The 21,352-nt window shown below is 40.2% G+C and overlaps 1 protein-coding gene across 5 annotated transcripts in view; it reads right to left on the bottom strand.

The window, feature by feature from the left end:
* Nucleotides 1-21,352, bottom strand: part of CEP350 (centrosomal protein 350) — a 123,937-nt gene that overhangs the window by 28,092 nt on the left and 74,493 nt on the right. For 4 of the 5 annotated variants that reach the window (XM_067535212.1, XM_067535214.1, XM_067535213.1 and 1 more), the window contains 4 exons: nucleotides 16,223-16,345; nucleotides 10,614-10,813; nucleotides 8,114-8,325; nucleotides 6,690-6,834 (listed from right to left, as the gene is read on the bottom strand). In XM_067535212.1, the coding sequence (XP_067391313.1) occupies nucleotides 6,690-6,834; nucleotides 8,114-8,325; nucleotides 10,614-10,813; nucleotides 16,223-16,345 (680 nt within the window). The remainder of the gene's footprint in view (nucleotides 1-6,689; nucleotides 6,835-8,113; nucleotides 8,326-10,613; nucleotides 10,814-16,222; nucleotides 16,346-21,352) is intronic. The other variant, XM_067535215.1, reaches the window with a different exon arrangement.

Genomic DNA, 21,352 nt, shown 5'->3' with positions numbered 1-21,352 from the left:
AAGGGAGGTCCAACTCTTCCAGCTCACTCTCCCTTATGGGTGAGTCCACTGGTCCTGGGCTCGATGGAAACCTCTGCGGGTCTAAAGTTAAAGGTGCCACCTTCAGTGGGGTAGGCGCTTTTGTGTCCTGGTGTGGGACACACACCATTAGTGCTGTCCTTCCCTGCTGCCTTCACTGTGGGTGAACACCCTCTATCAGTCTTTTTAAGCCTCTTGTGAGGCACTGGAGTGGGGTGCCAGGTCGTCTTCAATGCTGGTGCCCGGATTCTCTTGGTGCCGAATCCTTTTTCAGTGCTGTAGACTCTTTAATAGAGGCCGGTGCACTCCGCACTGAGATACTGGGTGCTGAGTCCGAGTGGGCTGGGGCCAGTTGGGGACAGAGAGCTGCCTCCAAAAGGAGCTGTTTAAGTTCAATGTTCCTCTCCTACCTGGTTCTAGGACGGAATTCCCTGCAAATCCTTCAGGCAGGATTTGTGGGGATTGTCCTTTGGCATAGGTTTATGGCAGTTCCCATATGGTTTGAATCCTTGGGACCGAGGCATGCCCTGGTTCCCAGGTGGGAGGAAATGTAGTTGGGGGGAAACACCCCAAAGAAAACTTTAGCTAATTAGCTAACTACTAATAACCTATTCTAGTTTAACTATTTACAGCAGGGGTGGGGAACGTCTGGCCCTGGCGGCGGCGGGGAATTTGGCGGTGGCGGGGAATTTGGCGACAGGGGGGTTCCGTGGGGTGGGGGGGGCAGTGCCCGCCGCCGAAACCCTGCCGCCGTTTGCCCCTTTTCGGCAGCGGACACTCAGCCGTCTTCCGCGTACCACCATCAGGCCCTTCGCAGAAAAAAGGTTCCCCATCCCTGATTTACAGGAACCACAGTAGAAGACCACTGGGGAAACACTTGCTCAAGCAACAGAAAACAGAAACTCCAAAGACCATCATGAGCGGTAAGAAGGAAATGAAGAGGCGACAGGTAAGTAGGGCTCTATATACGGCATCATGGAGGCACAACTCCAAGGGGTGCTTGCACTGACTCAGTGGGTATCGCTAGGGGAAAAAACTTCTGACGACTGTACTTGGAATGGACATGAGCAAGCACTTGAAGGAGGAGGCCTGATCTTATTGTCTCATTGCTTCCTTGTGCACTTCCATCTGTCTGTATCTACCTGTTGTCTTTTGTTTTATACTTACGCTTGATCTACACTACCTACTTGTGTCAATATAACTACATGTGGATATTCCACACCCCTGAGCAAGGCAGTTATCCCGATCTAACTATTGGTGTAGACAATACTATGTCAACGGGAGCATAGGTAGCGTCTTCTCTAAGCGCTACAGCAGCGCAGCTCCACCGGTGCAGTTGATGCAGCGCTGTAAGTATAGACAAACCCTTTGCCTGCTGGGTCTTTGAAGCAGGAGTCTCTGTTCTGTGTCTGTACAGCACCTAGCACAGTGGGGTCCTAATCCATGACTGGCACTACCAAAATATAAATAATAAATATTACTAATATTAATTAAGAGTTTTCAGTCTACTTTACAGTCCCATTGGCAGTTCTCCCTGGTGGCTGAAAGGAGCACCCCTGAGGTTGAAGCTGTCTCCTCTCCTTTTATGTCGCAGCAGCCCCTAGTGGAGGCAGCCAGGGCCGTTTTAAGACCTTCGTAGGCCCTAGGCACACTTGCCTTCGTAGGCCCCCCGACCGAAATAACTAATTTGATTTTAAGCTATTAATAAATAGTTTTTAAAATAAAAATAAAAAATTATATATACAAATTTTTTTCATAGGCCCTGAAAGTTTCATAGGCCCTAGGCACTGTGCCTAATGGATAATACGGCCCTGGAGGCAGCTTCTAGCCACTTTTACAGGCATCCAGACCACTTAATACAATGTAGAGCACAGATGACTATAAAACCAGCTGAAATTAAGGACAGTCAGCAGCACCATGTGACCAGCTAGTTCTTCATGGCCCAATAGCAGTTTACACTTTAGTTTGATAACCAGTGACTCATTTCACCAAAAGACAGCAGCAGGAAGGTATTTCACTGCCAACAGCTAGCAAATGTGACCAGCAGTTGGATGCATTCCTTTTTCAGTAAAGTTTTGTAGTTAAATATTTATGAAAGAGTTCTTAAACAAGCAGTGCACAACATAGATGTGTGTGTTTGACAGGAAGAATGCAATCTCTCCTTACAGTCCAAGGTAGTGCACTTACTTATTTTATGGCAAGTGTCTTGATCATAATTAATTCCTCCAGCTGAAGTGAAAGTAATGTCATGTTAACTAAGGCCCAAATTCAGGTTTTGTATAAAGCAAGTTTGTACAAAGCCTAACAAATGAATCTATTGCCATGACATTTGAAAAATTTTAATTTTTTTAAAGGAATAACATTCCTCTAAAGTGGTGGCAAGCATTGATAGCACATACGAACCACAAGCAGAAACTGATTAAACACAAAAGGGAAACCGACTATTTTATTTTCATGGCTGACCAAAAACAAAAGTGGAAACAAACAGCATAAATTTTGAGAAGTAAATTAATTTAAAAAAATTCTTTACTTATGTCAGGCATCAGTAATACAGGTAAATACATCTGCAATATCTATTTTTAACTAGTCAATGTCCTTTTAATTAATCAAAATGATTTTACATATGGTGGGGGGAAAAGGGCAACAATGCAGACCCACACTAGAATGTAGTGTAGATAAGGATTTGAATGATTCTAGGACCAAAACCTTCCATTCTGCCACAAAATGGCTGACTAAAGCCAAAAACTATGCATTTAAAATATGATAGTTTTATCTTTTCTTGATATTTATGTTCTCTGATGAAGAGACCTTACAGGTCACTGGTAACCAACTATACCTCTCTTCTCTTTGGTAAAAAGTGTCATACGAGAAAAGCCTCCATATACTTTCATATTTAAGATCATGTTAAATCATGTATCTAAACTGACATCATTCTCATTATAACAGACCAACTACCATACATCAGTTTGGGATGTGATAGTATCTTTGCAACTGATACATCCTCAAATCCCTTCCACCCCCTAGCTCACATCTGTCTTAGTCTCTTCGTCATATTTTAAAATGACAAATACTTTAAAGGCTATTTATTTCAAAAGAGCTTATAATCACTGTTGGCCCCCCATATTTATTATTTTTAATCTATTCCTACTAATATCCTTATTTGGTTTTCTCTGTTTCAACTTCAACAGAATTTCATCAAGTTATTGCATGTTTTAATTAGTTGCAGTGCCCTGAAGGTGGCACGCTATTAAAAATTAATCAGTGTGAATGGTGTTTATTTTATGTATTCATTTTTATATCAAAATGGAGAACACTAGTCCTGACATGTCTTCTTATTTTCTAGTGCACACAAAAGCTGTTATGAGAACATTATTAAGGTTGCAAAGTCAAAGCACTGAAAAGCTAGGAAATGCCAGAATTAAGGTTGCCTATGCAACTCCTTTTTGCTTATTCTTTATGATACATATTTAATTTACATGATTACATACTATTTTTCCATGTTACCCCCACCTCGTTCAGTGTAGAGGACAGGCCTGCTATGGGAATGAATCAGAGTTCTGCTTCATTTGTTGCAGAAGTTGGAAGGTCTGTAGTGAATGAGGCAGGGGACTGCAAAAAGAGAAAGGATGGTCCTCCATGGTTAAAGGCAATTGAATGCTGCTCCAGAGAATTGAATTCTATCCCTGCCTCTCCCACAGATTTCCTGTCTGATGTCAATGACCAAACCTCTCACAAGTGGTCACTAATGTTGCTCTTCATTTTCTGGGTACCTAAGGTGAGACCCTGGAGTTTGATTTGCAGAAGTGTTGAGCGCTTACAGTTGCAACTGAAATCAATGGGAGCAGTGCTTTGAGCATATAAAGTGTTATGTAATGAAACACACTCTGAAAATCAGATCCTAGGTGCCTCAAACTGTCCAAAATTAGTGGACACCTTTGACCTGTCTGTCTGTCTGTGCCTATGACTCACTTCTCCATCTGTAAAATGGGGATAATACTAACTCCTCACACAGGGAAGTTGTAAAAATGACAGTGACAATGTTTGTGAAGCATTCTGATACTATATGATGATAGCCACAGGAAAGTCGATGAATGAATTAATAATTCTGTTTTCAGAACAGGATTTGAATAGTGTACAGCAAATGAGCCTTGAGACCATACATTGCACAATGAAAATAAAATAAAATATTGAATAGCTGCTCATTACATAAGCACCATCCATCCATGCAGTGTGAAGGCAGGGATCATCTGAAAAAATTAGTACATGATCATGTAATTAAAGACTATCATAATGCATACACATGAGGAGGACAAATTAATGGTGCACAGGCAACATTAATTCTGGCTTTTCCTAGCTTCTGATTACTTCACTTTGCAACTTTATTGTTTCTTTTATGTAGCTTTTTTGTGTGTAATCTCCTAGATTTTTAAAAGGCAAGCTGAAAAAACAGCAAATTCCATCATGTGGCATCATACTGTCATTCACATAGGTCATCAGCAGGGCTGGAACCTTTAGATACAGCACAGAAACTTCTTCCACATGAGCAATAGAGTAACTGATAAGCTGTAGGTTGTTATCCTGTATATGGACCAGCACTAGAGAGGGATGAGAGACACTCTGCCAGTGGGTTCCATAGATACTGCTGACAGCAGAGGAAAGGTGAAATTTAGGGATTTTGGGTTCCAATCCAAGCTCTGGAGGGGAGCATGTCTAGTGGGCACAGATTCTTCTGTCTTGTTCCCTTCAAACTTGTCTCACTACCATATCTTTTCCACCCCAGTACCTGGTCCCAGTCCCATTCTCTTGATCTATCCAGTCACAATCTTCAACCCTCAGGCTTCTCCTCTCAGTCCCAATGTCCTTGCCCAGCCAATCTTAGTCTGGACTCTCCATCCCAGTCCTCCAGACTTCTTGTCCAAGTCTTCCCCCAAAAGCTCCTTACTCCCAGTTTCCTTGTATTACTATTCCCAGTCCCCTCACCTGATCTGTCTCTCTTCCTCTCCCATCCTTCCTCTGCAAACCCATTAGTTTCCAATCCCAGTCTTTCTCCCTGGGCTTCTTGGCCTATCTCAGCGTCTCTCTCCAACCTCCTTATAGCAGTCATTTCACTCAGCCACTCCCAGTTCTCTTGCTCAAAAATTTTGGAGATCTTAGCTGCTAAACTCTAGGAAGTCTCTATTGAGCATGTGCAAACTGATTTTTCAGAGACTTCTAAAACTTGGCCAAATTTGGGTAAATTTCCAGTGGGAAGGCAAAGAAGTATATCCCTAACACAAAGTCAACCCCTCTGTCAAATTTAAAGTTCTTGCTCCAAAGTACGGAGACATTAGGGCTTCACAAAGAAGTTCGCCAGAATTTTTCTCCATGGGCAAAAAACAATGTATTTTTCCCTAGTCTTGTTTTTAGAAACATCTGAACCATTTTGGCTAACATTATCTAAGAAAATTCAATCTGAGGCAGACATCCAGCATAGAAAATTACACCACAAATGGTTAAAGTTTGTCAAAGCTGCAAGCAACTGAACACACAGTCTTATAATGGAAAGTGTCAGGCAACCTTAATAGGTTGATATTACCAGCCCCAGCTATAATATACTATGCCAAGTGTTAACTTATTTACCATTGGTGGTGGCTTACACTTTCTGCTGTCTGAACAAGAGTGTATATAGAGCACACAAATATGCTAAATTCAGAATTAAATTTAATGCAAGTCAATTGCTGTCAGAGGGATTTTGCCTCAGTTTTCCCCTTTTCTAAAAACAATTCATTATTGGTGAAGAGTGCAATGTAGAGCTAGTCAGAGGACGAAGAACTACAGAGCAGATAAAGCACAGACAGGCCTCATCTACACTACAAAAGTAAGTTACACACACACACACACACACACACACACACACCAACTTAAAGCCACTGCATTAATTACTGTGGTGGCTGATGTCCACACAACCCTCCTTGGGTCAGTGGTGTGCGTCCTCACCAAGAGCACTTCCACCAACCTAAGAGGGGCAGTGTGGGAAGCTGAGAGATCGGTATCTCAGTTCTGCTGACAGCTCACTGGCTGGAGCCCGACTGTCCCATGGGCTCCTGGCGGGCTGCTCCTCCCCGACTCCTAGTTCCTTGCCGGGAGTGGCAAAACTCTGTAGTGTAGACCAGCCCACAGACAACCCCAGTGCAAACTTTCATACTATGAATGTTGCATTCCAATACTCATAAACTGCAGAATGTCTCTGGGTATGAATAAAGTCAAAGGACTCTGAACAGGGGTTCCCCAAGTCAGTAACATCTGCTTTGTTAAAAGTGAAGTGATGAAAAAAACAACGTTTAAGACCTCATTCATATCTGTACGTTTGTATATGAATTTAAACACAATATACTTTAAAACAAGGATCTGAAAGATCAGCTCCTCCAACTTCTGAGACCAGATTTTCAGGCTCTGCATTGCTTCTAGAACAATTAATGACATCACAATTTAGGAAGCTTTGTTTATTGCTTTAAGATAAAGTGATCAACTTTAACATAAAAATCCTCTTACAGAATCCTGAAGTCATGGCAAACCCAAATACTTTCAGTTCACTTAATTAGATTTATGAGTTAGCTTACTGAGCTGCACAGATTATGGCGAGAAATCAATTTAAACACAAGACAATATATTTTTGATATCTTCTATTTTACCTGACTGTGTCATGGATAAAGACTCATCAGACCAACTGAGGGATACTTGATGGGATTTCACAGGTAAACGCAGCTGCCCTCCAGTTCTGTGGCTTCCTTTGATGGAATCCTGCTTTGACACAGACGTACTGCTTTTGGAAGGAGACTATTCAAAGACGGAAGAAAAAATAAGTAACTACTTGTGAAGCTCAATTTAAAAGTATGAGATCACTGTCAACAGGAGTTAATTACATGGAAGGAAGGTATTCTCTAGTCATAAATCTTTAGCAATAGTAAATAGCTAACCACCTATCCAGATACTTTAACAAAAGCTTTTTCTTTCTCAGCGTATTATGCATAAGAACAAAATTACATAAAGTAGCAAAAGCTGATATTTACCTTGAGCCTGGCTCTCAGTAATTCTACCTTACATGGAATAGTTTATTGCTATACAAGAAAACTTGTATGCTTTTAATTAGAATGTGTTTAATGTATTTGTTGATGCAACCACTCTTTTGTAAAAACTGCTAAACTAAAAGGTTGTTTTCTCAATATGAGGAAGTTCAAGATATTACCCTAAATCAACCACCATAACCACAGGCTCATTTCTAGCCAGTCAAAACTTCTCTCAAGAGCAGATTCTCTTTCAGATAGCTGCTGTCAGCACTAACAGAATGCTTGCCACAGGCCTTTAACCCAGACAGAATACCACCTCTGGCACATTAGATGCTATACTGAACTATTTCTTCAGTTACACATTTTAAATGGACTTTCCCAGAGGAAAAAGTGTTTGCAAAACTCATAAGTCCAGATGGGCAGTGTCTCCACAGACAGTGGCTGACACAGCATCTTTAGCCTCACAGCTACATTGAGGTATAAAGTGCAGAGAGCAAGAGTTACCATGATGCAACTTACAAAGCCAAGCAGATACAATACTTGGAACAAAATAGAAAGCCAGAATTATCTAGCAAGCTGGCATTATGTTGTAACCTGCAAGACTATATGTGAGACATAGCTATGTTCCTGATGCTACTGTACACCCCCAAAAACTTCAGAATGCATTACTCAAATCAAGAGCATAGTATTAGCTTTCCATGCCTGACACAAAGGTGACAAACTATCTTCCATTCAAGTCACACTGGTATGCTGGGCTAGCATTCCATTGATTATACTGCGTACCCTACTGGCACATTCAAAATTTGTTGCAAGTCTGCACACAAGTTTAAAATGCTTAATTGATCCCCATTCCTAAACAATTTTTTGTAAAGATTTTAAAGAAAGTATGACTGCAATATTTATTGACATCCTCGGATATAGTATTACAGCCACAAAAACAGTTTAATCTCTGTGTAGAAAGCTTTAAATGGCTACTAGAAAGTTTATTTTCTATTTCTCTTCTTTACTAGTACTAGAACATATAAGTGTAAAGGATAAAGTTCACTCACATGCTTGCCAGGTGACTTAGCAGACTCTAGTTCCTGTGAGTAAACCATTTCTTCATTAAGTGTACTATGATCTGGGCTTACTGACTGCCCTTGGCCCACAGCCTCTGATGGGACAGGTTCAGCAGCTGGACTGCCTAATTCTTCTGGGACAGAGCTTTCACTATTTAGATGAGAATAGGAAGGCACAGGAGACTCCTCTTCACTGGCTGTTTCTGAAATGAGATAGTGGAGGGAAAAGAGAGCGCATAGTATATAGTCAGCCAAGCAAGAACTTGCACTACTTACATGCACCTAAAGGTAGTTTTGATTACTACATTTGATCAAACAAAATATCAACTACAAGTGCATCAGTCACAAGTTGTGTTTAAATTCCAGATTGTATAGTAAAGAAACAAGGTGGGTGACGTAATATATTTTATTGGACCCACTTCTCTTGATGAAAGACAAGCTTCCAAGCTTATTGAGCTCTTCTTCAGGTCTGATTATAGTATTATTTCACTTTATGTGGTACTGAATTGTTTAACAAGGACATACTTAATTAAGGAGTTTCAATAAAACAAAATTCCAAATATCAATAGTGGCTGCTGAATGCCTAAAACAACGGGATTTCAGCATATTCTAAATTAACATTTTCCAATCTCTGGTCTTTAATGAACATCTTCCAATATCCCCCAAAGACAGACTCCCCTATTCAATGACATCCTCAGCAGTCACTGAGGTGGTGAAGTTAAATGCCAGAGATCAATGCTGGAGCATGGAATCTGCCTATGGAAATAATTCCTCACCCCTCAACAATATTGCACAGTCAGCTGTGATTGAGAAAATTTTAATTCTATGCTCTCCCTGCAACAGTTGTGGACAAACCTGAAACAGGGGAAGCAATAGGAAAATGTTTCCTGCACTATTTTAGATGTTATGATTTAATCAATTCTTGCCAGGTGACAGACCAAATCCTGAAAGCAGAACTTAGTTATAAACATACCTGTTTTCCAACTTTTATAGGATATACAGTACTATTGAAAAAAGCCTTGGAAAATTATTCAATATGGGGGCAGATGTTGGGGAAAGGAGTCACTTCACTCCATTCCTCAGGCTGACTGTGCTCCAACCCTGGTAGTAGATAAAATTAGTGTAGAGACTACAAATATATTTACTTTTTACATTCAACACATTGGGGCTTTTGTTCACTACAATTTTGTATTTCACTATTCTTCTTTGTAATTGTCATGCAGTTGCATGAAGTTCAAGGAACAATTTGCAAAGAGATGAGTGAAACTGACCATAACTGTGAACAGCCTAAGAGATGCCTTAAAGATATGCTTTATTTTGCTGAGGGGAGAAAGGAAAATTGAGATCCTCAGGGACAATCCTTGAAGATACCAGTATATTTTTCACTTGAACTGTCTGTCCTCGACCCCATACTGAAGTTATAAACTGACACAGGAAGGCTGAACAAGACTCATTTTGGGAGCTGCATTGAAACAATGGTTATATTGCATACAGAAGAACCTTTCAAACAAGCTTAAGTCATGTATAGTTGCAAAGTTAATTATACATCAAGAGAAAATAAAGCCAAAGACAGAAGAAAAAAAGCTTTTCACTGATCTGAAATGCAGATTGTGAGGACTGCTTCTGATGGCAGGAACCTGTCTAACACCAATGGTAGTAAGACTGTTGGTAGGAAGATAGAAGAGAATAGCACTGAAGTGGAAAGGAGATTTAAGAGGGAATGTCCGTGAGGCAGGCTAGATGAAAGACAATGGTATTTATGGTTTTAAAAGAAAAAAATAAAATTTAAACTGGATTCTGAAACAGGGATGAGGTGGTCATGCTTCTCTGTACACATGAGATGACAGGCAGTGGACAATGGCATTGTGCAAATGCTGAAGTTTGGAGAGCTGATATCTGGAGGCAATAGAGATGCAACAGTCAAGGCAAAAAGATAAAGGTATGGATTAGAACAACTGAGACAAACAGAGGCATTGAGACAAATGGATAAAGTTGCAGAGGAGTTCTCATGTATATTTCAGGATATAACATGTAGAAGACAAAAAGAAGGGTACAGAGTCAAAGATGTTACCAAGATGAGGACACTGGAGGCAAATAACTGAATTGAGGAGGAGATGGAGTGGTGCTTGAGGAAACTCCTTTTGTATAAGAGGAGCAATTCACTCAGAGGTATTTAGTTCTGGGAAGTTGAAACAAAGCAACACATTTATTTGGTCAAGGCAAGAAGTGAGGGTGAACAAAGTCATTAAAGGTATATAGTTGAATATCAGCATAAAAGTGGTAGCTAATGTTAAAAATAACGATAAAATAATCAAGAGGTAGAAGATAATAAAGAGCTGAGGATAGAACACAATTCTGTGTCCAGAGAGGAACCACCACCACTATACAGCAATACAAAAATATGAGCTTACCAGTGGCTAGTTTATGATATGCTATGTTTTGCCCTAGTCATTATTTACACTGGGTCACTCTGAGCAGTCCATGGTATTACCTTTGGGTTCAGCCCGCTGGTTCCCCAGTTCCTTCTTGGCTGTTTTTGTTTTGAGTCTCTCTTTGTCCCAAGCAGCTAAGGCTTGTTTCTCCATCCGACGTATCTCTGCTTCCTCTGCATCTAGACGGCGCTTCCACTCCAGCAGTTCTTCAGCATGTTGTCGCCGCTGCATCAGCTTCTGTTCTCGCTTAGTCAGGAACCTGATAAATATACCAGAAGACAAGGGGAAAACAGTCTAACACTGCCAAAAGCCCCAATGGCCAGGTGTTCTATCATCACAATGTATAAACTTGTACAAATAAAAGTCATTTTCTAGGACAATATCAATGTTATTGATGTTATGTGACATTCCATAGATCTCCAATAAACAACTGAAAAAACTACATAATAAAAGGAGGCAAGTAACTTTTTGTTAATACTCTGTAGGACTTATTGCTGTTCGTTGACAAATTATGTAGAACAGCAGAGAAAAAAATCAGAAGCAGTTGGACAGATAACAGATATCTTCCAATTCACATCTTTCTGCACATTTCCTTTCTATAAGAAGTGGGCAAGTCTTTAATGTAAAAATCATGATAGCAAATTCTTAATGTACCAAGAGGCCCATCATTTGGATTTTTTAACACTTGTCCCCTTCAAAAGAGGTTTCAAACTTGACTTTGAACTAGGCCCACTAAGCAGAACACCAACAAAGGCATAATTAAGTTCTAGTCACCTAGGATAATTCTGAGGCCCAGCTTTTATGATATCCTATGATAAACAGATCACTAAAATGGAAAGAGCTAATCACCTACAAGTTTTGAGGATTTTAAATAGTTATACATAGAAGGGTTACTCACCAGTAACCAATTTGAACAGATTGTCTGTAGTGGTCCCCACTCCTGGGCATACAAAAAGGCTGTTGGCATTAAGTCAGAACCCTCTAGAAAACAGCGACCATTGGGATCATGAGCATTCTTTTTCATGGATCCCAATATTCTCCCAATTGTCCTCAATGGTATAGAAGATACTGAAACCCTAAACATCTCAAGTTCTTTCCAAATACACAAGCAACCATAAGAAGAGAGCATATAGCTCCATACTGACAATCCACTTGAAGAACTACAGGTACGGGTAAGTAACTCTTCTTTCTCCCTTTGATGTTGTCTGTATGGAACCTTTCTGTTGGGAGACTGGCTAGCAGTTACAATCCTCAAAGATGAGGAATCACCACACTTACCTCCAGAGATCCAGCAACCACCCCAGACACATCAAATAATCTGGTATTTATAGCCAGGCACTCAGATATCACAAAATTTGCTCTGAAGAGAAAGCCCAGAATGCACACCTAAACACACTTAACTGCCTTCACTATACAAGGACACTCCACCAGAGAAGTAGATCACATCATGGAAAGGGCCACCCAAATGCACCAGGAGAACCAGTTTTAATACAGGAAAAATAAACCCACTGACTGTACACCCTGAGTTGTTACCTACCACCCCACACTGAAACCCATATGAGGTATCATCAAACAATCATAACTCATATTTGACAGGGATCATATCCTGAAAGAAATCTTTCCTGAACCCCCTCTTCTGTTCCCAAGCTTGTCTAGCTCACCATTAGAAATATGCACCCCACAGACCAGTACACACCAACTCAAAGTGGCACCAGACCCTGCCAGAACAACAGATGCAAAACCTTCAGACATCTCCATTGCTGATGATCAACATCTTTCACAACACACCTTTCAAGATTCATTGGTCTTACACATGCTTATCACAACATGTGGTGTACCTTTTCCAGTGCATCAAATGCCCCATTAACAACTAATTGGGTGAAAACCGACAGACAATCACCGCACTCTTCAATGAAATCTCACAAAAAATGATAAAAGACAAAAATATATCACCATGGGCAAACACTTTTCACAAAGTCATCACTCCATAGCTGATTTTTCAATGCTTGAGCTCAAGGGAAACCTCCACAACACCTTCAAAAGGCAAGCCTGAGAACTTAAATTCATAACTCTGCTAGACACAAAAAACGATGCACTTAACAGGGACACTGGTTTTATGGCTCATTACAACGATTTATAACACTGCAGTGCCTGCTATCCTTAATTGCCCGCTTCAAACCCTTTATGCATAACAATCTAACCCCAAATTACACACTTCATTTCAAACAGCCTCCAACTCACTTATTCCTTCTGATTAACTTGTATTTAACTAAGACACTCTGCTTCCATTCCCAGACCTGAAGCAGAGTTCTGCAGTTTGACAGCTTATACCTTTCATGAACAGCAGTTGTCTAATAAATTACCTCACCAACCTTGTGATATTACCACACCTACCTTTTCTCTCATATCCTAGGACCAATATGGCTACAACACCACCGCAAACAATGGGGTGCCACTAAGATTGTCGTCTCTGGCTCTCTATTTTCTGAATCACTTTTAGAGAGGGCACAGAAGGGAAAGTATAAAAACAGACTCTCTGGCCAATGCTGTGAGAGTCTCTGGGGCAATCCCCTTTCAACCAAGTGTTACCTTGCGGCTGCTACAAAAAAGGTTGATGTGTTAATGGCCCAATGAGCATATTATCCATTGGAACATAATAGGATTCAGAGATCATTCCTCTGGTACAAGGTCTCCAGGCTTAAAGGCAATCACGTAAATGACCAGTTAAATTGGACAGACAGCTGCTTACTAGATTGCAAAAAAGTTCTGAGCAATGGAACAGGATGAAGCTCAACTCCTTCAGTTCACCCTAGTCTGTTTATGTAAGCCACAGAGGTGACAGTTGCTATTTTTTTCTAATTAAGAGAAAAAAGTTACTTCTCAGTATATTTTAGTAATTAATAAAGGATTGGTAAGAAGCACAGAGTGGAATTAGATGGAATAACCTTTTCAAAACTAACTTTAAGCACCTATTTGCCTGAAGTAATTCCAACTCTATGATCCATTAAAATATAAATAAGGAAGTTGGTTCCCTAAGCAGAAAGGAAAATAAGCTGCCACATTTATTATCTTAAGCCTCTTGCATGCATATCAAATCTGCTGCCTCCAAAAATGTGCCTAGATCAAAGGTTGTCAAACTATATCGTTCATGTACCATTGGTGGTACGTGAGCTTGATATTCCATCCATTCATTTCACAACAATTTTTTAAGTTGGTGATACATGAACCAATAAGGGTTGGGAACCACTGATCTAGATCACCAAGCTGTAGGTAAGCTCCTTTATCTCTGCTCACTAAAGTTTTGTCTCCCAAAATTATAGTTTCAGATGGGGGTTTCTGGAAATGTTCAGATGATTGCTATGCTGCACCTAGATACCAGAAAGTCAGTTTTTTCCTGTAGGAGGATCAATCCAGTCAAAGATTTCAAAGACCACCTCACATCTTTCTTCCCTCTTCCATTGTATCATCTGTCGTACCATTAAATATGTGGGGAGCCCTCAAAAGACATCCTGTGGAATGCCAAAACTCCTTAGATATAATTAATTGGTAAGTCACTACTGTGACTACCAAATGAGTAGTTTTGTCTATGGAATCATAAGCCACATGAGAGGCATACTTTGTCTCCTTTTGACCTTCAGGCACTACCCTGGCTTTTTTTCCCATCTTTTTTGGAAGCCAGCCCATTAATAGAAGTCTGTCCCAAGGTAAAAAATTGTACTGTTCCAATATCACTTGATGAATCCTTATTCTCTTCTGAAGCACAGCAGAGGAATAAAATTACTTCCCCAACATTCTGATCATAATGGGTTAACCCTTCTTTGCTATGTTTTTTTATTAACTGCTACAAGAAGAGTGCTGGGATTTGGTGATTATCAGCAGGATTAACTGTTTGCAGGCTAGAGATGGGTGATAGCCAAATGTTCCCAGAAGGAATAAGGGGATAGTTACTATGTTCTGCTGGAGCTGAATGATAATAAACAAGTGGCAAGATGATATTCTATGAATTATCAAAATTAAAATATATAATTCCTCTGCCGTTCTGATCAGTAACTCCTGAAACTTCCTAAAGTCATCAAATGAAGACATAGATGGTATGTATGCACTGACTCATCAGTTGAAGAAAAGGAAGCAGCAGCTACTTGAATGATTATTCTCTATTTCTTCTTTCTCCTCCACTCAGGGGAAGGGATTGAGACTGCTGGGCCAAGGCCATGTGGATCGATTATGGTTATTTCAGAAGAATTCTGCATAGATGCCTTATAGATTTGAGAATCCTGGAGCAGACCTTAAACTGCATCTTAGCATTGACCTTCACTGAAGCCAAAGCCTTCACAACTTACTTCAGGAATCCATAAAGGACCAAGGGGAATCATGTGTCTTCTCCTCTTCCTTCCACCAAGAGAGAAAATGGTGGGATCTGAGCCCAGTGAGCATTCTTGTCTTTTAGGCTTTCTTGATCCCCGTGATTTCTCAGAGTCAGACTTCTAGGCATGTTTAGATTCTGAAGTGTTCCGAGCTCCTATTCTTTAATACATTTCAGCTAAAACAGATTAAGCCTGTAGGACTTTCTTCAACACACATAGCTGGGACTCCCACTCTGAGTATTTTGGGAGGGGAAGTAGAGGAAATCTGCATAAAGCATACAGCCCTATGGGGAGTGATACTAATCCAGGACCTAGATACACTTGTCTGAATACAAAATCTTTGCCTCACCACAATGCATGCTACTGAAATCTCAGATTTTTCTCAGACTCAGCCACTTTGTAAAGCCTGACAATGGAAATAAATCTAATCAAAAGAGCTGGTGCTGACGAAACAAAACCAAACCAGATGCCCACTGAATCAACCCATGGATCCAAAGAATGAGACGGAAAACTAATAATCCTACCATAAAAATTAACAGCTACACAAACAAACTATTTACGACACTAGCTGAAAAAGCCAAAAAAGGTCCCGCAAGAAAAAAGGGTTTCAACCTTCCATTTACAGTAGTAAGAGAAAAGAGAGGGAGGGTGGGTACTGCAGTTCCTTTTATAACTTAGGGGATTCAATAGTCAGAATCACAAAAGAATATGTATACAACCTCAATATTTGCTATATGCTAGAGTGTTCCATACGCAACACCAGGCGCACACATGCATCCTAAAGAGTAGGGATCTCTACAGAAAATACTCCAATGAGAACTCTAGTACATACTGGGCAAGAGGGGTTTTGTTTTGGGTTTTTTTTGGCAATGGAAAGCAGAGGAGAGAAAGGCATTCACACTATACAATCACTATTTTGAAAGGCTAACCTGGGCTAATGCTGCATTTTTAACCCATCAATTTCCGAAAGGTTAATAGAAACCATTGAATAAGGAAAACTTATTTGTGCAGTTAAAAAGGTTAAATGAGGTGCTCTCTCTATACACAGATGTAATAACTAAATAAAAGCTGAGGTATACAGACTAAACACAGAGCTAGACAAAGTTTCCAATTAATGCTCCGCTGCAGTCCATTTCATGTTCTTACCTATCACTCAGGACATTATATTCAGCAACAGCAGATTAATTTGGAAACAATGAGGAAAGTGTTTTGGAATTCTACCCCGATGAGGAGCCTCCTGGCTGTTTAGGACTGAACAGAGCATGCTCTATCAAAGAGTCTACCACCGAGAAAGGTGCAGTTACCTGACCAATTGGTTGTAGATATACAGCTGGAATTTGGGATGGAGGTTGGGAAAACAGACACTGAGAGAGGCCCAGTGGTGAGACGTAAAGACAGAGAAGAAGTAGTGAACAGGAGAGCAGTGTCTACAAAATAAGGAGGAAGAATTTAAAACCAAGATATCAAAAAGACAGAAAGAACGAGAAAAGGAGAGCAGCTAACGAAGAATTTTTAAAACGTATTAACATTACATGAATTACATCACCTCATCTTAAACAGAAAAACTGTATATGTTGTCACTCTAAAGGCAACAGAACATTATTACTTATATGCATAAAATGTAACAGTTTATTCTGTCAATTAAATGCATGCTGCTTTTCATGTTGTTAACTAGGTTTATTTCCCCCCCTACATGTTGGTAGTAATTTTGTTGGTTGTGTACAAGCTTCCATTTGCAGTTCTGTCCACACACCTCAATGCTGGTCTTTAGCATCTCCTGCTATTCCAGTCCTCAGCAGAGAATATTAATAGCACTAATTTGCATGCTTGTTTTATGATGTGGACAATGGTACTAGTTGTAGACCCCTAAGCACATTTTCACTTGTAGATTCAAATCTGAATCAGACCATTTCTCCAAAGGTAAATGCCACTGACCTAATCAGTAGCACCACCTGGTTCAAAAATAGTGAAGTGATTCAGAAATCACCTGAAATGCTCACTGGCATATCTATTTCTAGCTGGAATGCCAATGTTGCCATTTTCGTTCTCAGCAAAGCACTAACTTGGTCTCACATTTTTCAGGTTTACACACTGTCTGTTTCACTTAAAAGTACTAAAGTGCAACAAGATTGCATCCATATCACAAAATTACTGAAGCCACTTGGATGATAATACTTAAAATACAAAATGCTAGTGAGTTGCCCCCATAAGTTATTCACAGGAAAAAGCCATGCTACAGATAGCTCACTATTATAGTGCAAGGTAAGAAACAGGTTAAGATAAAGCAAAAGAAGATTAGGTTAGTTCCTCTATTTCCTATAGTGCGTAGATGATTATTGTTGAAGCTGCATATGCAAAGGGACACAAGGGGGGGGAAAATGTTATTTCTCTTTGACAGAGCATGCTCCTGTTCACATGCATACCACAAGGATTAAGACAGAACTCTTTTTCTCTTCCCTTCTTAGCAAAAGAGAGGTAATGAAGCTGTCACAGAAGTGAGGAAAATCCAAGGATTTCTCCTTTGCCATAGAGTCCAGCAAGACCAGCATTCCTATCCAGTCTGAAGTCTAGCAGGTTTTTAAAGCCCTTTTCCTCTCCAGTTTACTTGTAATTTATTCTTATCATTCAGTTTCTTTCCTACACCTTATGCAATTAGATTGATTCAATACTGGTTCTTTTTCAAGGGATGGCTTTTCCTTCCCCACCCCCCAAAATTTTGCTAATACTGTCTTGCTGCACTGCTTTGATTTAACAGTATTGTTTACTACATCCTCCTGAGAACACTGCAGTTTGCATTATTGTTTTTTATGAACAAACCCAGTTTCAGAGCCATGTAGCAAAATATTCATTATATAAAAAAAATAATCCATTTGGCAAAATAAAAGCTTAATTTAAATTTAAAGAAAGTGCTACTCCGCCTTCCCAGGTGAACTTCTACCAAACACATACACAACCCATAGCAAAAAAAGTAATGAGATAACATTGAAATATACATATTAAACCACACACAGGCACCATTTCCATTTCTTACTGCTCAGAAGTGATAAAGGAGGGCAGCTGTTCTGCTACCCAGCCTTGGAAATTCTACTGAAGTCAGGCAATTATTTTGACTGGCAACTAAAACATCATTAAATCTTTTCCTACCATCTTAAAGGATGGAACATACTGTGTGCCAAGACTGAACATTTTATAACAATTTTACAAGATTGCAATAGAGGTAGTTATCTGCCAGTAACTAACTCTCTTTTTTTGTAAAGATAAGCATTATTTTTTGATTACCCTTCTGGAGAAAAAAGAGAGATGTCTAGTACAATACAAGATGAAAATTAAATATTACCTAAAAAAATATTGGCATAAAAAGGCTTCAATTAAAAAATGTATGAGTCAGCTGTGACACTTCCTATAGAGCTATTGTGTTATCGAGGTATGCAAGTACAATTTCAAAATTCAAGAACTGTGAACCAATTCTGAATTATGGCATCTGTCACCATTGGAAATTTCATCCTTCTTTCTGATCAATCTGCCTGATTCTTAACCTTGATGAATTCTTAAAGACCTCCTTTGTTTTGAAGAGAAAGTAGAAGCAGGAGAAAAAACCCTTCTTTTTGGAAAACACTCCCATAAACAAGGAGCCATCTCCTTTCTAAAAGGATTTGTCAATGTTAGGGCATTCTTAAATCTGAACCCTCCTTGCGTAAAGATGGTCTTGGTTCAGCATGACTAACTTAGGAGCACAGAACCTTATGACTTCGTAGACAGTGCCTCAAGCGTCCTGAATGCTGTTTTTTTTTTTTTTTTTTAAAGAAGAGAACGGAACTGAGGACTCAGGGCACTCAAAACCAATCAGTAGAGTCTGGATCAGAAGACTTCCTATATTGATTCTGACACAAGTGGGCAAAGACTTTGCAATCAGACTGACCAATCTGTCAAGTTTTTTCCTACTATACGGACCCCATCGCTATCTGAGCTTTCATTACCATACTATCTGAGCATCTAATAATGGGAGGACTTATGCCCTTCCCCAAGGCATCTCAAGTAACCAATATGCTGATGAGTCATAGATATCTTGTCATTAGAAGATGTGTAACATTTGATTCCTGACCTTTTCTCTGGACCCATCATCTTGGGATATTAGAGACAAAAAGAGAAAAACAGCAGAAAAACTTCATAATAGGATTAAAGTACAATTAACTAGTAACAAGTTTTAAAGCTATTTACAGCAATTATTATAAGACTATTAACAGTGATGACCTATGGTTAAAGGTCAAAAGAAAAGAGCTGAAGGCAGTTAGGGCCACATATTTTTTATATGGTAACCTCAAGGTAGAACTTTAGAACCCAAGATTAGTGGACAAATGCAATCCTAATAGTTAACTTCTTTTAAATGTATCTGGGACTTTTAAAACAGGGCAAGAAACTCCCACACTGAATTGCTTCTGCAGATTTTCAATGAAGTAGAATTCCATATTGGTATTTTACAAATATGTCATCTGGTCAAATCAGCTTGAGTTTGGCTAGAGCTCTGATCAAGTTATCTTTCACATGCCCTTCAAGTTGCAGACCTTGATGGCCTAAACCAGGATAGCCAATTATTTTTTTGTCAAAGTCCAAATTTTTTGGTCAGGGTATAATCAAGAACCCAGAAAAAATTATAAAAAACTCCAACAACGATAATAAGTAAATAAAAAGATTTCAGTGTCCGTCCAAAACTGTCTGGCAGTAGGGATTTGGTCCACAGTCTGCCTACTGATTACCCGTGGCCTAAACATTTTGGACTTGAAAATGTGATACATTACCAAAGAAATAAGACAAAAGGTTCTGCAACCAAGTATTTATATCCTTTGACATATGCACTATACAGGCATTACACAAATGGCATGCCTCAAGGAAAAATTTTACTAATCAAGAAGCAATGAATTTGCTCCTTCAATACCTTGTACACCAGGAGTGTAGAGCCATAGCTAATACCAATCTTTAGGAAAAAGGGTTATTTCACTGTGAAGTTTATACCATCCAAATTCCTTGAAGGAAGTTCTGGATCCAAATTCATTTTACTGAATCTAGTCCCTCAGGTCATCTCTCCTTTAAGCAAGCATATTGTAAAAGCCATTCATTAAATAAAATAGGAAGTTGAACTTAAATACCCCCAACCTTTTAGACCAGTGTTTCTCAAGTTTTTAAGTAGCAAGTACCCCCTTACTTCTGAAAATTTTAATAAGTACCCCAACACTCAATTTTCCACTCTGAGAAATACAATCTTTTCCCCCTTTACTGCTGGACGACTGTATTTCTCGTAAAGCAGAAGAGTTCTGAGTTCTGCAGTGCTGTATGGCTATAGCAGATCACAAAACCCCCTGCTGTTTCTCCCCTCCTTCCTCCATATAGGAGCAAAGGTCAACGCCAGCCAATCACTATGGCCTGATGGCGGGGTCATGTGGTGTTCTCACACAGGTGGGAACTTGTGAGGTATGAGCAGGCACAAGTGGTCCACAAGAGTGGATAGCAGTGCTTCTCATTGCTGTCCCTGGGGGGGTGCAGGCCTGGGGCAACTCACACTGTGTGGGCCCCTCTTACGATTTTTATACTGGTAAAATCTGTGGCTGTCATAGTTGTCAATTTCACTGCTCAGCTAGAGCAGTGAAATTGAAAAGTAAGCCTGCGGGTAAGAGCCGGGCTCCAGGACTGGGCAAGCCGCTGGGCACCGGGCTTTGAGCCAGGGAGGGGAGCTGCCACCTGGGCAAGTTGCAGGTGGCTGCCACCTGACTGCCAGCCCGGGAGGTGGGCAACCGCCACCTGCTCCGAGCTGTGGCAGAGGAGGCTTCTGCACAAGCTGGAACCCAGGGATGCGGGCAGGCGACAGGCAGCTGCTGCTCATCTTCAAGTCAGAACACGGGAGGCTGCCCCTCAGCTCAGAGCCGGGGTGCAGGTGGCAGACACCCAGCTGTGAGCCCAGCTCGCAAGATGCAGGAGGCTGCCGCCGGGCTCCCACCTGGCTTCCCCAGAAGTTGGCGACTGCTGCTCGCCTCCCTTCACTGGGTTTTTTGCCACGTACCCCCTGCCTGTGTCTCGGGTACACGCACCACAGGTTGAGAAACTATGTTTTAGACTCTGTATTCTGCTTTCCCAATAAAAACCTGTTTACAGAGATGAATTCTTGGGTGACTCACAAAACATTTCTTTGATTAAAAAAAAAAAGGATGAGGCTAAGAGGTTCCATCATAATTTCCAGATTTATACCTCATCTTCTGGGATGCAAGAAGCTACATTTTTACAAAAGTAATTCCAATGTCTTCACAACTCTGATAACTGCCAAATAGTAAAAATGTGAACCATTTTAGTTGAGCTCAAATGTTCTCAATTTTTCTCTGTGTATGGACAACACATTAACAGAGAGATTGTCTCATGGACTGCTTAAGTGAAAAGTAAAGTAATTT

Source organism: Emydura macquarii, unplaced genomic scaffold, assembly GCF_026122565.2.
Source record: "Emydura macquarii macquarii isolate MOO-44397 ecotype Brisbane River unplaced genomic scaffold, CSIRO-AGI_Emac_v2 contig_3477, whole genome shotgun sequence".
NCBI lineage: Eukaryota > Metazoa > Chordata > Testudines > Chelidae > Emydura > Emydura macquarii.
The sequence above is the reverse complement of the archived record's forward strand: the minus strand, read 5'-3'. Positions and strand labels throughout refer to the sequence as shown.